Source organism: Punica granatum, chromosome 2, assembly GCF_007655135.1.
Source record: "Punica granatum isolate Tunisia-2019 chromosome 2, ASM765513v2, whole genome shotgun sequence".
NCBI lineage: Eukaryota > Viridiplantae > Streptophyta > Magnoliopsida > Myrtales > Lythraceae > Punica > Punica granatum.
Window position 1 is genome coordinate 4,630,476 of NC_045128.1, and position 16,312 is coordinate 4,646,787.

General features: G+C 43.0%; 4 protein-coding genes across 6 annotated transcripts; all 4 read right to left on the minus strand.

The window, feature by feature from the left end:
• Positions 1-350: 350 nt before the first annotated feature.
• LOC116198078 (probable amidase At4g34880) lies at positions 351-3,182 on the minus strand. Of its 3 annotated transcripts, none has more exons than XM_031528394.1 (5): positions 2,497-3,174; positions 2,055-2,269; positions 1,706-1,951; positions 1,081-1,273; positions 351-928 (listed from the first exon to the last, which is right to left on the minus strand). In XM_031528394.1, exons 1-5 carry the CDS (start codon positions 2,977-2,979, stop codon positions 554-556), a joined length of 1,512 nt encoding a protein of 503 aa, XP_031384254.1. In that variant the 5' UTR covers positions 2,980-3,174; the 3' UTR covers positions 351-553. The 3 variants fall into 3 exon arrangements, with proteins under 3 accessions (XP_031384254.1, XP_031384255.1, XP_031384256.1); XM_031528395.1 differs by having other exon boundaries at positions 773-928; positions 1,014-1,273; positions 2,497-3,182; XM_031528396.1 differs by having other exon boundaries at positions 773-928; positions 1,050-1,273; positions 2,497-3,181.
• Positions 3,183-4,475: 1,293 nt separating this feature from the next.
• Positions 4,476-6,974, minus strand: LOC116195665 (probable amidase At4g34880). The gene is made up of 5 exons (XM_031524962.1): positions 6,350-6,974; positions 6,005-6,219; positions 5,667-5,909; positions 5,312-5,510; positions 4,476-5,066 (listed from the first exon to the last, which is right to left on the minus strand). The coding sequence occupies exons 1-5, from the start codon at positions 6,848-6,850 to the stop codon at positions 4,677-4,679; spliced, it is 1,548 nt and encodes a 515-aa protein (XP_031380822.1). The 5' UTR covers positions 6,851-6,974; the 3' UTR covers positions 4,476-4,676.
• A 696-nt stretch (positions 6,975-7,670) lies between these two features.
• Positions 7,671-9,926, minus strand: LOC116195666 (eukaryotic translation initiation factor 4B3). The gene is made up of 2 exons (XM_031524963.1): positions 8,713-9,926; positions 7,671-8,048 (listed from the first exon to the last, which is right to left on the minus strand). Exons 1-2 carry the CDS (start codon positions 9,828-9,830, stop codon positions 7,991-7,993), a joined length of 1,176 nt encoding a protein of 391 aa, XP_031380823.1. The 5' UTR covers positions 9,831-9,926; the 3' UTR covers positions 7,671-7,990.
• Positions 9,927-12,112: 2,186 nt separating this feature from the next.
• On the minus strand, positions 12,113-15,865 carry LOC116197605 (probable magnesium transporter NIPA6). The gene is made up of 9 exons (XM_031527783.1): positions 15,412-15,865; positions 15,054-15,110; positions 14,850-14,940; positions 14,604-14,764; positions 14,294-14,421; positions 14,054-14,191; positions 13,348-13,440; positions 13,122-13,239; positions 12,113-12,723 (listed from the first exon to the last, which is right to left on the minus strand). The coding sequence occupies exons 1-9, from the start codon at positions 15,533-15,535 to the stop codon at positions 12,566-12,568; spliced, it is 1,068 nt and encodes a 355-aa protein (XP_031383643.1). The 5' UTR covers positions 15,536-15,865; the 3' UTR covers positions 12,113-12,565.
• Positions 15,866-16,312: the final 447 nt, after the last annotated feature.

Sequence of the window (16,312 nt, forward strand, 5' to 3'; positions counted from 1 at the left end):
CAAAACATATATATATATATATATATATATATATATCAGAAAAGGGTACAGCACAGTAGTGCATGTCGCCCTTATAATCAAAAAAGAAAATATATAGATTCTCATCTTAGAGTTTAAAGTTTATGGCCAAGATTAAATCTTGGCTCGTAAACAAACTAAATCGTGTCGATCTAATAATCTAATAAAACTTTTGACGTTTCTTTGAGCATAAACTTTATGTTTATTTACAGAAACTATACACGCGCATTTTCATGGATACTCAAAAACTTTCGCACGTTTGATATTGATATGGTATTAGTTTCTGCCAAAACCCATGGTGCATTTGTGCCCATTGTGCCCATTTCTCGATATAGGAAACTCGACTTTTCATCTGCCCTTATATTATTGTAACTCACGGCCAAAACTTCAATTGTTCTTCTTATTTTTCGATGTACGCATCGATAGATACACGCTTGTAAATGTTCACGCATTGATGCTTCTGTTGACATTAGCCTAAGGGCAGCTCCCTAAAGGCTGCCCGGAGGGGTTGGATTTACCCGTGTGGTCCATAACATTATTTGCCCAAATGGGCCTCCAAACAAGGGGGAGGTCTTCTGATCCTGGTGGCCTGCTCAAATGCATAAGCAATCTCAATGAGCTTAGGCTCGGAACCTCTTAGGCCCCCGAAGCAAATGCCGAAGGGCACTCCGTCGGAGCTATACCCTGCTGGAACACTTATTCCTGGGTGCCCTCCGATGGCAAGAATTGTTGTTACAACTGACTCGGGAGTAACCAAAGCGTCGAGTTTGTTCCTCTTCATGAACTTCTCAAATCCGTTGGTGTTGATGTTTGTTAGGCCTTGGAGTGCTGATCTGTACTCAGGGCTATCAGTTCCATTTGTCTTTTGGGCCATGAGGAATTGGTCCTGCTTATACTCCTCGATCTTTTCCTGCACACGGATTTTCGCATTTAGCATTGATAGTTCGTTACATACATCCATATACATATATCAATATAAACGAAGAACGATATACGTAATCGCGGCTCATGCTTAAATGGAAGCCAATTACTGGTGGTCCTGCAGAAAGAGCGTTCACATACAGCAACCGCGTGCTCGTTGTTGAAGGCGATGGCATCTTCTAAGGACCGAATCGGGGAGACGACAAGATCTTTCAGGTAGGCATTGAGTGCTATTTTGAAGTCGGTCATCATCGCTTCTGTCTCCCAATCGGAGGTGTAGGCTTCACTCATTATGCCCATTTCCATATTGTCTACCAAGATTGCACCCTTTTCCCTGACCAACATTGATCAATTGACGCAACATATCAATCGCAACGATCGAAAGGGACTATGACTGAAGCAATAAAATCAACAATAATGAGAATTGAATAAGATGTGGTCGTAAACATATACCACATTCCATCCCATCTCTATTTCAGTAAGTTACTATCTATATATTGTTCTTTTTTTTTTCAGTTATAACGACGGCTCATGAGCCAGTATAAGAAAATAAAAATCTTATAATAGTTAACAAAGGACACGAGAGTCCCACCACGAATATCAAATCCATGACCTCTTAATTGCCAAGCGATAGCCTGCGCCACTGCATTATATCCTCTTTGATAAATATATATATATATATATATATATATATATAGATTGTTCTTCAATCCAATGTCCATAAGATATTTCTATAATATGAGTGGCTGTAAACTGGAAGGCATACCTTAAAGTGTTAAAATGGCCGGCAAAAGCTCTATCTTGGAGGGACCCATTTGAGAATTTTTTGAAGAATGGGTCCCTAATAATTCCTAGTCTCTTCCCTCTGAGCCCATCAGATCTGAGAAATTGCCGGTAGCCCCCTGCCGGGATGTATTTTGATGCCTCCGTTGTGGCTTCCGCGTCGTAGGGATCAAACCCGACAATCACGTCGAGAACTTTAACAGCATCCGACACCGTTCTGCACATAGGCCTGCGATGCGATGATAATCTTGAGAAGGAATTAACGAAACCGATTGTCCATAAGACATCGATTGTACTTTCATATGCGATAGCGATTAAGGGGGCCTACATACCCGATAGTGTCTTGTCGGGGAGTAATTGGAACGACTCCACTACGGCTGGTGAGTCCAACGGTTGGTTTGATGCCCACCACAGCGTTCATGCTGGACGGGCATATGATCGACCCATCCGTCTCAGTGCCTAGGCTCACTGCTGCTAGGTTTGCCGCTACCGATATTGCCGACCCACTGCTCGAACCACATGGGTCCGCGCTGAGATTGTATGGGTTCTGGGGATACAATTACAATGTGTGTATAAATTTTGCCTTTCCTTAAAAGATAATTAGTAAGAACAGAAAAATAAATTTAGTACACTAACATCGTCCTTAATCTGAAATCACGACGTTGAATGTTCGATTCTTATCATACTTTATATTTTCTCTCTCTTAATTATCGCTTCCTAAGAGTAATCGAAAAAAAAAAAAAAAAAGAGAAATTAAAACGAATTTTGACTTACCTTGCCCTGGCCAGTCCGAGCACACCATCCACTAGGAGCATCACTGCCGCGGAGATGGGCCCACTCGCTCAGGCTCGCCTTCCCCAGAATCACAGCTCCGGCCCTCCGGAGCCGAGCCACCACCCCGGCGTCCCGAGCCACCACAGAGCCGACCAGAGCCAGCGAGCCAGCACTTGTATTCAGCCGGTCCTTCGTGCCAATGTTATCCTTGAGCAATACCGGGATCCCGTGCAGCTCACCTACCGCGTTCCCGAGCCGCCGCCGCTCCCGGTCTGCCTCCTCAGCCTGGGAGATGGCATCGGGGTTGACCTCAATAACAGCACGGAGGACGGGGTTGAGCCTTTCGATCCGGGCAAGGTAGAACTCAGTGAGTTGCTTCGAGGTGAGCTGCTTCCGAGTGAAGGCGAGTTGAAGGTCGGAGACAGTCTTCTCTATGGGGCTGAATGAGAGAGGGTCGCTGTCGCCACACCGTCCGGCGGCCATCGGCGTCACCAGCAGAAGAAGACCAAAGAATAGAGATGAGATGAGATGAGATGAGATGAGATGGGAGATTTAGGAGAATTAGCCATATCCAGCTGAGAACTATGATCTCATCACTTGATGTTGTGATATGTAAATAAAAAATATGTATCAGTCACTCAAATAATTAAAATATCCTTTTATAGTTAATATATTTCTCTCAACTAAATTATACACGAAGGCAGAGTTGGGCGGTCTCCATCTATATTTTTAGTTGGATGATGATGATAACCAGCATGGTGGTAGCCCACTAGAACGGACTTTGTCTTTTAAATGGGATATTAAGGGGTTAAAATTCGACTTAAATACGAAAACGTTTGCATTAATAGACCATTATCTTCAATCTCATGAAAATTGTTCTGGTTTACTATGTGTTTTGGTGGAATCATGACGATTTAGGTGGACCGATGTCTCATCGAGCCCTTTACATATTCAAGCGATTGGAACATTTCATTATGGTTGTTGAGCTTCAATGATCTCCAGAAAGAGATTGCTAGGCTAGTCTTTCCCTCGCCTCCTGTTTATTCAAATATATATATATATATATATATAGTTGGATGATGATGATATCGATGTAGAATATGTTAAATAATTGGGGGCGTCCTTTCAAAATTATATAAATTCGTTGGTAATTATAGAAATTTATTTGCAAAGTTGACCGTGATGTCCGTTTCATATATCTTTTTGAGATTCATGATCGAACAAAAATAGATAGATAAAAATATAAATAAATAATCTTGTAAAGTTCTCCTATCAAAATCAGATTTGAAATCTTTTTGCTTCTAATTAAGGTAGGTTCATGTCTAATTTATTATGGATTATCATATGTTTAAAATACATTTTCCTTCCTTAATATTTTAGTCATATTATTACACATAATCCAGTTTTTCAATTATAGCCAAGCTTTTTAAAACGCAGAAGCAATTAATCTCAACAATCTTGGGTTTGTAAGCCCTTAGCACTCAAATCAAATGCACAAAAGGCACCTCGTCGGCGCATCGAGCTTTTTCGTTGTGGTAAATCCTTCTTGCTAATATTAGTTACAAGGTTTTCGACCATCGATTTAACTATCATTCTATTATTATCAATAGATTATAGAAACTTGTAGCACAAATTGAAACGGAAGTTCAAAAATACGACTAAAAAAAGTAGTCATACAATTCTTTCTTTGAATTCAAATCTGGAATTCGAATTTAGATATGGAAACTTTCCAGATTGTCAACCTGTGATATGTGGATTGAAAAGGGACACCTCTATCGAATGGCTGAAGATGCAGGATTTACGATGACACCGTGTCCTCTTAGAATTTATGATATGATTTGATTCTACCCGCACCTACGTGAATGAGAATGGAGTCCGCTAAATTACATCTTCGGTATCTACCAGTGGTAGAGTTTGATAGCTTTGCTTGGACTGGGGCGGATCGTTGGTTTGTAGAGCACCTGCTCGAGGGAGCTTTGTGGGTTAAGAAGCTTTATCATTGACAATCGAATCGAAGGTCAGTTACACGGGGATTCAGGCACAACTGCAGATATGTTCTACGAAAGCGAGAATACGTGCCTTAGAGCTCAAGCAAAAGCTACCATCCGGGGTGGAGCTGGTTGTTGTCTGAACAGCAGATAGAAAAAATGGGCCGACCAATCAATCGACTGTTTATAACTTCATTCATGGCAGTGATTGTCCATTTTTGATGAAAACGTGGAAAATGGAGGCCGCTGCATCATCGTGGCTTGCTCAAATGAGTAGGCAATCTCAATCAGTTTCGGCTCGGCTCCCTTCAGTCCTCCAAAGCAGATCCCAAAAGGCATCCCCTTCTCGTCATAGCCTCCCGGCACAGTGATCGCTGGGTACCCTCCAATTGCCATGACTGTGGCAGCATTTGCACCTAATGTTACCATAGCATCGAGCTCGTTCTCCTTCATCAGTTTCTCAAACCCATCCCGAGACAATTGTTCCATTATCTTCTCTGCCTTGGTGAGTTCGTCGTCATCAAGCGCGCTCGTCATCTCCGCCGCAATTAGGCCATCCTGATTGTACATATCCATCTTCTCCTGCAAAGATTGGTGTAAGATACCTTGTATAGTAGGGCAGGGAACTATAATGAAATAACATTCCATAAGGCAGAGAAATGGCATCCGGTTTTTCATTCCGACCGACCAAACAAGGCCGTTGTTTATGTCTTTCGGTTCCATCAAAAGTAACTGCTCACAGAACTTAGCAACAGAAAGTAATTGTTGTCTTAAGTTTGTTAATAAAATTTCTCGAGTTCCTCGAGATCTCTGAGGCAAGAACATACCATGTCAGGGTGGTTCAAGTTGAAGGTGATAACCTCTGCCAGTGACCTCACGGGAGAGTCGGCCAGTTCTTTAAGATATCTATTAATTGAACGCCTGAACTCCGCTAGCAGCAGAGGCATTTCACCACTTCTCATGGGATCCATAATGATGTCAATGTTTGATATCTCCAGATTATCAACTACGGTAGCACCTCTATTTCTGTCACAAATCATATAGAAAAACAAAAACACCAATCAGATCCATCGAAACTAAGGTAACTTGAAGTTACTAACTTCCATTGCTAACATTCCGGATGGCATTTGATAATCACCATACGTGACCTAACAATGATGAAGAAAGCAAGACAACACTCACCGGAGTGTTCGAAGATGATCCTCAAACGTTCGAGTGGCAGTGGATCCATTAAAAGATGCGGAAAATGGATTCCTGACTATGCCCAATCTTTTCCCTTCAAGCCCATCTTCTTTCAGAAATTGCTTGTAACCTCCTTCAGGTATAAAGGTCGATGCTTCCTTCGTCGCCTCATTGTCTCTGGGATCTAACCCGATAATGGACTCGAGAACCAAAGTTGCATCAGCTACTGTTCTACATATAGGCCTGTATGAGAACTCCGACGCAGACCAGAATTAGACCAAGTGAACTCAACACCACAAGTGTATCCCAAATACGGTAACATGGAAATAGTGGTTTACCCGACCGAGTCCTGTCGAGCTGAAATCGGGACGACACCAGCTCGACTGGTGAGTCCGACCGTGGGTTTGAAGCCGACGACCGAATTGTGGTCGGCAGGACAAATGATGGAGCTATCAGTCTCAGTCCCTAACGACACAGCAACCATGTTGGCAGCTACCGCAATGGCCGACCCGCTGCTAGAGCCACACGGATCACCCGATTCAACATAAGGATTCTGCAAAGATTTCCCATCAACAAACTGGCTTAATATCGAATTAACTAGAGAGCTCAGAGCTGTTTGCATCATACAGGATTTCATGATAGAAGAAAAAAGACTGATAACTTCGGAGATGATTGGGTCATACCAAGCCCTGGCCGCTCCGCGCGCACCAGCCGGGGGGCATCTCCGGCGACCGGAGGGAGTACCACTCGCTGAGGCTGGCCTTACCCAGAATCACGGCCCCCGCCATCCTCAGCCGCTCCACCACGTGCGCCGCCCTCTCCGCCCGGGCCCCCAGGAGCGCGTACGACCCCAGGGTCGTGTTCATCTTGTCCGCCGTCTCGATGCTGTCCTTCAGCAGCACCGGGACGCCGTCCAGGTCGCCCCGGAGGTCCGCCGCCAGCCTCCGTCTGTCGGCCTCTTCGGCCTGCTCCAGCGCGTCCGGGTTGACCTCCAGGACGCATCGGAGGAGGGGGTTGAGGGATTCGATCTGGGAGAGGTAGAGCTCGGTGAGCCGGCGGGAAGTGATCTCGTTGCGGGAGAACGCGAGCTGGATGTCTCCGATTGTGGCTTCCTTGAGGCTGAAGGAGTCGCCGGCGGCGACGGAGAACAAGCAGAAGAAGCATAAGAGGGTGGAGATTGTCATGGTCTCGGTGGTTTCAGCTTGGAGCTTTCACTCATGGCGGATTCACTTTGTCAGATGAGGAGAGTGAAGTCAACGACGAGGGACGAGAGCGTGAAAAATACGAAAATTAGAAGGATCATCTTGCAAACATTTCTCATTCCCAAGAAGAGCAAATCGGCCTCTAAAGAAATACACATCCAGACAAAGGCGCCAAAATCGTGAAATTGATTTTATACTGCATTTGGTTTTGTTAGTAATATTTTAAAATTAAATTTTAATTTTAAAAAAGAGTGAAATAAATGATTATGTATGGACCTATCATTTGAGTTTGTATGAATTATTTTATTTTGTTGTGAATAAAATTAAGTTAAAGTGAAATTTTAAAATCTCACTTTGAATCTAAACCTAAACAGAACATTAGTTTCCTGGAGGGATCGAAATTCCTAGTTGTGCCAAGCCAAAAGACCACTACTATTGAATATCGATTGTAGAATATGGCCACTTTTGAAGTGGCAAATCTAAACCGTCCGGATTGTTATCAACCGGGCACTCGAGCACAAATCGATCCAAATCGATCGGTGTGGGTGCTGCAGTGCCCCCAATTCCAAATCAAGGCACGAAAATTTAAAAAGATAGTACAGTGAAGGCACATTAAAAATATGGTAATACCCGTTATGAGATTATCAGTGCATTAGTATTAACTATTAGAATCAAAATTGAAATATCAACCATACGATGCTGGCAGCAGACCATTTTTAAACAACCGATCTTGTTTTGTTTCGATCCGACATGACAATTTTTAGATCACAAAAAGTTTCAGTGCACAGCACAACAGCCAACATAACTACAAGGGCAAAATTTATAAACAACACTCTAAACAGCAATTGATAATCATCACTATTAAGGCGAGAAACACCGTTCAAGCGTAACAAACTACAACGGACGGAGAAAAATTCTGAAAGTAATCCCTACCAAAATTGTCCACAGAAGAGTGTTTTCACCGTTCACAAGACTCGCACCAAACTGTAACTTAGCACATATTAATACCTGCAACAAAAATAAAACTCAGGACAGGGGAACTCCTAATATCCTCACTTGATCTCCCACTCGAATGTGCCAAAATTTTGTAATTTAATTCCAGCACTCCAGCATGGTGTGCTTCTATGCTTCCACTGGAGTGGCTTCTTCACTGGCACTGCCATTCTCATCTTCCTCACCGCTGCAAACCGATAGAAAACTGAATGAGACTTGTCCATTCTCAATAAAATCGGACGGGGAACAACGAGTGCATGGAGAACGAATAGAGCATATCTTGTCTCAGCAAATCTATTGAGCCCAACCCAACCAAGCAAACATAAAACAAGAAAGAACACTGCGGCCGCTGTCAAGAGCATGACGAACCATCTTGGATGAAAAGATGCACAAATCATTTCTTTGATGGCGATTCGTGTTTATTTCACTAATATCATTCACTAATGCAAATTCGTGCACAAAAGAAGTGTCTCGAATCAAAGTCAGAAGAGCATGCCTGCAGGTAAGGATATGCAATGAAGCACAAACCAATCCAATTAGAATTACAGTTGAACCTAATTGCTCGTTCAGGTAACACCAAGCATTCATATTCGCCGCACATGACACTACAATTTTCTCAAGCAATACTAATATATGCCTTCATCGCATACCAAAAGATCGAATTTTTCAAGAAATGCAACGAAATCTCAGGTTCACCACCCCTGCAACCCTCATGTAGAAAACCTTTCGGCTTGAAAGATAGAACATTTACCGATAAAATCATGTCAATTTGCAATACTAAACATCATTCTCTGCATATGGCACCAACTATAATCAATCTATCAACTTGATTCGCAGTGAACTAAACAAACCTTGGGGAATCAGTAGTAGCCTCAACAGCATCAGAATCGTTCTTCCTCCAAATCCTCTCGGTCTTATCATCCTGCGAGCTCGCCCTTGAGGTCCCGCTCCCAAAGCTCCTCCTCCCGAAAGATCCCTCACCCTTCTCTCCTCTCTCAGCCTCCTTTATCCTCACACTCTCCAACTTCTCATCAATCTCCTTCCAGTCCTGCCCTTTCTCCTTCAAGACCTCCTCTCTCGGCCTTGCCTCTCCAAACGGGTTTGCCCCCTTCGGCTTCACAGGAACCGAGCCACCCGAGGCTTCACTAACAGGCAGTGTCCTCGGCTGCAAAACCAGCTTTGGCCGCGCCAATGAATTCCCCAACACGCCCTCGTCCTCCCTCCTCTTGCCCCACCTATCCGAATCTGCCCTCAGACCGTTACTCAATCCCTCGTCCTCCCTCTTCTTCCCCCATCGATCCGGATCAGCCCCAGAAGAACCATCGCTTAAACCCTCATAACCCCTGCTGAATCCCCTCCTCTCCCTCCCAAAATCGCTCCCGCCGCCATTACCAAATCTCCTCGGCTCGCTGCTCTTATTCGATCCCCAATTATCCGATTCATCAGCCTTGGACTGTGAGCCGAAGAACCCTCCGTTCCTCTCTCTCCTCTCGAAACCGTTACTCATAGGCTTCTTCGCCGCCCCCCAGTCATCGATCTCATCAGCCCGAGAGGGCGGCAAGGGCTCCCTCCTGGATTCGTCGAACCCTCCCCTGCGGGAATTCGAGGAATCATCCCCGTAACGGCCGTAGGACCGGAACCCGCCACCGAGGCGGTTCCGGTCGAGCTCCTCGGCAGACCGCTCGCGGGGACCAGTGGGAAGGACAAGGAAATCCTCGTGGGTGAGGCGAGCCGGCTTCGACGGAACCGAGCCGGTGGTGAACTCTGCAAGGGAGACGGTCTGGCCCTTCTTCTTCTTGGGCTTGGCGGCGGCGGCCGCCGACAGCGAGGGGAATTCCGCGGCGTCGGCGGGGGCTGATTTCTGCTTCTGCTGCTCCTGCTCCTGCTCCTGGAGGAGGTCGGCCTCGTTCTCCTCCGAGTCGAGGGCCCACGCGCCGGGCTTGGCCCACGGGGACACAATCGCCGCCATAGCTGCGAGCTTCGGCTGTTTCCCTCCTCTCTTTCTCTCTCTCTCTCTCTCGAAAACGTTTTCTTTCGGGAATGCGTTCTTTGGAAGCAGAGATAGGGCTTTCGGTTGGGGGGATTTTATACTGTGGATTTCGTGTCGGATCTGACGGTGGAGAATGATTCGCAGTAGATTTAGGAACATCGAATTGGACGGCTGCGATCAGATTAGAATCTATCTCAAGAAAAGAGGTTGATAGGCACCAACGCACATGCTCTACGAAAATTCGACCATATCTTCCTCGGAAGATCAATTTTCAATTCTGTAATTTCGTAACATCAACCTTCCTTTTTGGTCCTAAAGAGATTAAAACATCGGTCGAATCATGTCATTTCGTTTAGGTTAAAACGGCTTTATTTGGTTCGTAAATAAAAAGTTTTACTCTACTTTACTTAATTTTAATCTCTCACGAATTCAACATTACAATCATTTAATAATAATTTTTTCGTTATATTTTTTTCTAATAATTTTTATCATTAATTTTTTACTAATAAATTTCTCATTTACAATTACATCTATATATATTTACATATATATTCTCACTCATTCATATATTTATCAATACTTGTCATCATTATATAACATCAAGTTAAGTTAGATCATGATCCAACTCGAATATCAAAGGCAAGCTAATCTTCCTATACTTTTGTGACAAGATTATATCGTGTCGAATTATGGTATAACAACATGAATTATTGTATAGCATGCACTAGCTTGATTTGTCTATCTCCACTAGCATTGTCTTCGGTCAACTAACGATAATCGAATCGGATGGGATGTACGGGTCCATGAAGGATTCTTCATTATGGGAAACAAATTCCTCTATTCAATTCAAGATTAGTCCTCTATCTAGTCGTATCTCTTTACCTCTAACAGTTCGATCTAAAATTAGAAGTCGAGATCTATCCTATAAGATTAGCTTACGAGGCCTCCATTATGCCATGGTTCGTGTATTCACATGGGGTAAATGTGAAAAAAAAAAATACAGTAACTATGAATTGACTCCTAAAATCTTTTTGGAGCCAATGGTGAAGGACAAAAAATGCCACGTTCCAAAATGACTAACGCGTTCAACATAGGACACATGTCATCCAAAAATAAACTCGGCAATTCGCCATTAAAATATCTCGAGGTTAGTCGAAGTAAATGGATATTATCTGAAATTATTAAATATAATTTCATGTAATTATCTTATGCAGATAATATCTGCAATAGCTGACAAATCAGGAAAGTTATGGAAATATTCACCTTTTAGATGTTTATTTAATAAAAAATTAGATTACTATTCTTACCGAGAAAAAGTTAGATTATTATCTTCAATAAACAGATGGATGGTCAAGATCAAATCTAATCGACCAATCATATATCGAAGTACGGGGACTTACACCCCTCAGACTCGTCGAGACTCGGACTCCAGCCTGCCTAAAGGCCAGAATGGTTCCATAAACATTCTTGACCGTGTACAAACTGTGAGCACTCACTCAAGACAACGCATCGGTGAGACCCTACCCGTCGCCGAAGAGAATATCGACCGAGAACAAGCTGCTCAAGCCCTCAATTGAGACCCCGCTACACTAATTGGAAGATAATATCGATTTATATTTTGTTTACGAGGTTGTCCATTAGAGATTGTATACCCTACAATCATCAATGCAAGCTTTGTCAAATTTATTTCTTATTATCTGATTACAAGAGACTTGAAATTTATCGCGCTCACATGGTTACCTTTGTTCAAAACAAGCGAGGAAACGTGAATGACATAAATGGAACGGAGGGTCGCTTGCCTTTTTGCGCTGGAATTGCTTTCTTTGCAGGTTTATTATGTATCAATACTACGGTCGGATAAACAATTTGTAGTATTTGCAGTTTTAGAGCTGTTCTCGACGACCAAGATACATGTCGAGCAGGTACCACATTTGGTCTGCCCTGTTTTGCTTCTCCTGGCAAAGGATCGCCGATTCTGCTCCGGGCATAATTTTGGGTTGGGAAATCAATATATGGTTGGCTAACATGGCTCTTACCCACATCTTGGGAGTCCATGTCCTTGCACTAGTTAGTCCTCCAAGATCAGCTAACACTTCCCGTCCTGAACCTGCCTCTGTTCGACGGTCAGTGTCCACCTTTTGATATGAATGAGACGGGACCCAGAACGTTCCAGCAGATGCTGTGTAATTTTTGAGCTTGAAGATTGGCACGATAAGTTGTATATGTAATATCTAAGCATCATCTGTAAATCAAGCGTTTTGTGGTGTATGAAGGCACATTGAATGATTGAAATTCTCTTTCAGAAGCTGTGTGGGGAAGTCTCATGACTCATGAATATTCGAAAACTTACAGAACTCATCAAGAAGGAAAGAATCAGACCTAACTCGGTAATGCCGAGACAATCTAAAGACAATAAAACCAAAAAGGCAGACAGCATACCTGTACAATCAAACAAAAGCCAATCGAAAACATCTAACACCGAGCTGTTCGCAAAAAGCCCTCACCCCGCACTGCAAATTAAAGACTTCATGCAAAAGAGGAGAATGGCGTACACGCACGAATGGAGATCTTCCTTCTTTTACTCGTGTGCTTGTTGAATAACTTGCAAAAGATCTGGGGCTGCAAGTTGCAATAAAAACTCTTGCAAAGACCCCAGGAGCTCTATTGGGGTGGTGTAAGCAGGGACCCGCGAATGTTTGGACTACGCTGCTTGTTCAAATGCTAATTACAGTGCAGTTCCGGGGAGGAGCATTTTGATCCCTGTTAGAGGCTGAATCTTGGTGCTCAAAATAATCTGAATCATGTAAATTGATAAGGGGCTCGTCTTCATAGGGTTTTATAGATTCTGCACTACCATACCAAGTCACTGTTCCTGTAGAAAGAAGGAAAAAGAGAATGTGATGTAAGAACTTTATCCAATAGTTAGATGAAATTAGAATGAAAGGCATTTCCAGTAGCCACCAAGAACATCATACAGAAAACAGAGAGGAGAACAGATGCACATCATGCAGCAAATGTTACTGTAACTTTACTGGACCAAAGAACATTGGCCGTTAAAGATTGCCAATGCGCAATTGCCGCGATGAGACAGTCCCTGTCTTCTAAAAGCAAGTGTTGCTAAATGCCTAGATCACATTACTTTATGTCATCCGAATCATAAGACTGTCCCAACCCAAAAGCAAGAGAATTAATGGACCCGGGACACAACAGGATCTCTCATTTCAAGGATCTAGTTGGTAACATAAAAAAGAAAGTTCACTTCATTCTTACCTATGGGATGAGCTGGTTCCTGTTCTCTAGTTGAATGAAGTATTATAGTACCCGAAAGCACAGTGATAAATCCACATAGCTCAGACGCTATACTGCTAGCATCCTGCCCTGACCAGTCCTGCAAAAGGTCATAAAGAAGTGTAATAGATGAGCTCATTGTTCTAAGTTGCAAGGAGAAAAAAACTATATTACAAACAAATCCAAAAGTGTAGATCAAAGAATCTACCTTGAACATTATTGCACTTGCAACAATGGTAAGAGTAGTGAACATCACATAATATACTGGAGAGACGATTGCGGCATTGAATGTATCTAAGGCCTTCAGGCAGAGAAAAAAGGTCAGTTAGAAAGAGCAATTGCCTACTGGTATTTGTATAGAAACTAAAAATTGCTAGTCAATGAACAATATTAGATGGTAAAGTAGAAATATTTTCTTTAGGAAAGTGTCCCAAAATCTCAAGCATAAATGCCATATGTAAATTAGCATCAGCAGCGAAAATTCAGGTTAATTTAAATACTGTATGTACCAGCAAGTATAATAACTACTGATAAGAAGTATCCAGCAAAATGATCTAAGAGCACCTTAGGCGAAGAAGCCTTTTAAGAATATCATGATGCTGAACAGGGAACAAGAAAGTGCAAAGGAATGACAAAGAAAGAAGATGAAACATACAAAAGCAAAATTTGCAATACAAATTGAAATAATGTGTTATCAACTATCAGGCAAAAAAGGGGAAGGGCGTGACTAACTACAAAAAATTATCAACAATGAAAAAATCATGTCACGCATCAAGCACTGTCAAAATTCACGAGGAAGTACTTTCTATTCATTTCCTTCTTTCCTTGTAAGTAAGCCTAAAAGCAGTAAATTTTATAAGAACAATCAAAACAATGAAATGGTATCACCATAAACATCAAGATGCAATGTATACCTTGTTAAGGTAATTTAGCTGGGTGACAACACAGATTGCAGCAACAGTAACAAAGAACCAAGTCTGAGGATAGGCAATTTGGCTGGTTCCCTCAAGTGTAAGCTTAATTGCGATGCCAATGGCTTTTATGCTCACGACCTGAATAGTATTCCAACATAATTTCCTAAAGTCAGGCTTAAGAAAAGGGGTATGGAAACTAAAGAAGTTTCTTGCCCAGCTTAGCTCACAAAATATGCTCACCGTGAGTGAACCAACTAATGAGCATATCCCTATGTAGACCAGGATATTCGTCTGCCCATACCGTGGCTCAAAGTGCAAAATCAAGGCTAACACTATGGATATTGTGGCAGCAACATAAATAAGAAAGGCTGTTGACAGCAAAAATTATACAGAATTAATCAGTCATCTGCAAGAATTCACACTCTTCTCTAATTAAAAAATATGTCTTTCCGCTATGCCGAAAGAAGGGATGAGAGTGACCAGCCAGCAGCACCCTCTAGGCGGCATTAATTTCAGACTATACAACAGAGACATATAGAACTCTTAAGACCTGGTTGAGTTGCAAGAGTCCAGATTTCTTCTACAGAATTAGGGGTCTGCTCTTGAGGTGCATGGATCACAATTACAACGGATCCGACAATGCAGGCCACACATCCCAAAATACCCATCCTTTGCAGCCTTTCCTTCAACAAGAAATGCGCCAAAAAAGCACTGCACAAATCCCGCCTAACAGTTAGTTTGAAAAGCTATACAGAATAACCAAAGAAAGCAGTAATCAATGCATATATCCTTTCACCTAATTATTATACTCAATGCACCGAGGGGCGTCACCAACACAGCCGGAGCATACACATAAGCCACAAAATTTGCAACCTCCCCAACAATCACTGTTATGCAGACAATGCATAAGTCCAAGTAAGCAACTAAGTCGATTTTCAAATCAGATATAGCGAGTAGCATAAGCAAAGAAATGAAGGGATGAATGTAATGTGGCACTTACTTGTGACCATGCCAACCCACCAAAGCGGCTCGAGTAAGTATGTATAACCTCCAACGCCTACAATAAAACGAGAAGTAGATCTATAATGAAAGGCCAAAACATATGCAGAACCTCCCCCTATAGTCCTTCAGCATCGATATAAGGAAACAATACAGCAGAAAGATAATCGAGACATCGCTACTGCTCAAGCAGCTAATGGCCATTGGACAGGCAGGAACAATCTGAAATCATCGACACTCAACAATATTCAACTGAACTGACGGTATCGAGCTAGCGCTTATTCGAAATCAACGGTAGTATGAATCCAACAATCCCAATTTCAGAGGGTTTGAGTTCAGGTAGGGTTAGGAGATCTGACCTGCGCTGGTGCCGGCAGCGGCGGCGCGCTTGAGGCCTTTCTTCTTGAGGATGAAGCTCGACCCGATGAAAGCGCTGGACGCCACCGCCAGTATCAGACCCTTGGAATTGTCGGACATCACCATTTCGTCCTCCTCCTCCCTCCGCACATATGCTTGCCTCTCCGATTCCGCACTAGCTCAATTTCGTCGTTCCCGCCAAGAACGGAACCCCGGCGACGCCAATGGCCGGATGCCTTCCGAACGTCAGAGCCGATCAAGCAATCACCGATGTCCGGAGCAGAGAGTGGGGAGATCTAATACGTTTGCCACCTCCTCCGGGCGGGTGATGATGACGTCGACGACGGTGGTGTCATGATGGCTCAGTACTGCTGCTGATAGGAGAGAGAGAGCTCGTCCGTCGTCTCGTCGGAAGTTTCCAATCACATCACGTTGAGGTGGGCTGATCAGCTGCTACGCGGAGCTCGTCCCGTTTCCCCGATTCGGCATCCCATTGGTTTTTTCCTTTGCTGAAATGACGAATCTGCCCCCCATGCTAGAATCCGGAAATGCCGGCGGCGACAGGTGGGTCAAGTCATCGGTCAAGACGGTTTTCCCCGCAGGTGATTTTAAACCGTGGACAGTCACCAATTGTAATTATTAATTAATGAGAATATGGTTGAACGGCAAATTGGTTAATTACAAACGGTAAAAAGTGACTTAATAGTAAATTAAATTTATAGTGGGTAGATATAATTTGCTAAAAAGATGTTAGAAACCTACTGAAAATAAAAAATTTAAGTTAGTGCTCAAGAGTGAATAATTTGAAAATAGCATGATTTAATCGAATAACGGTTGTCAACAAGATCGCGATGAGCCCTTATCAAGTCCATTGTGTACTTTTTGACTGAGCATAACTTTTGT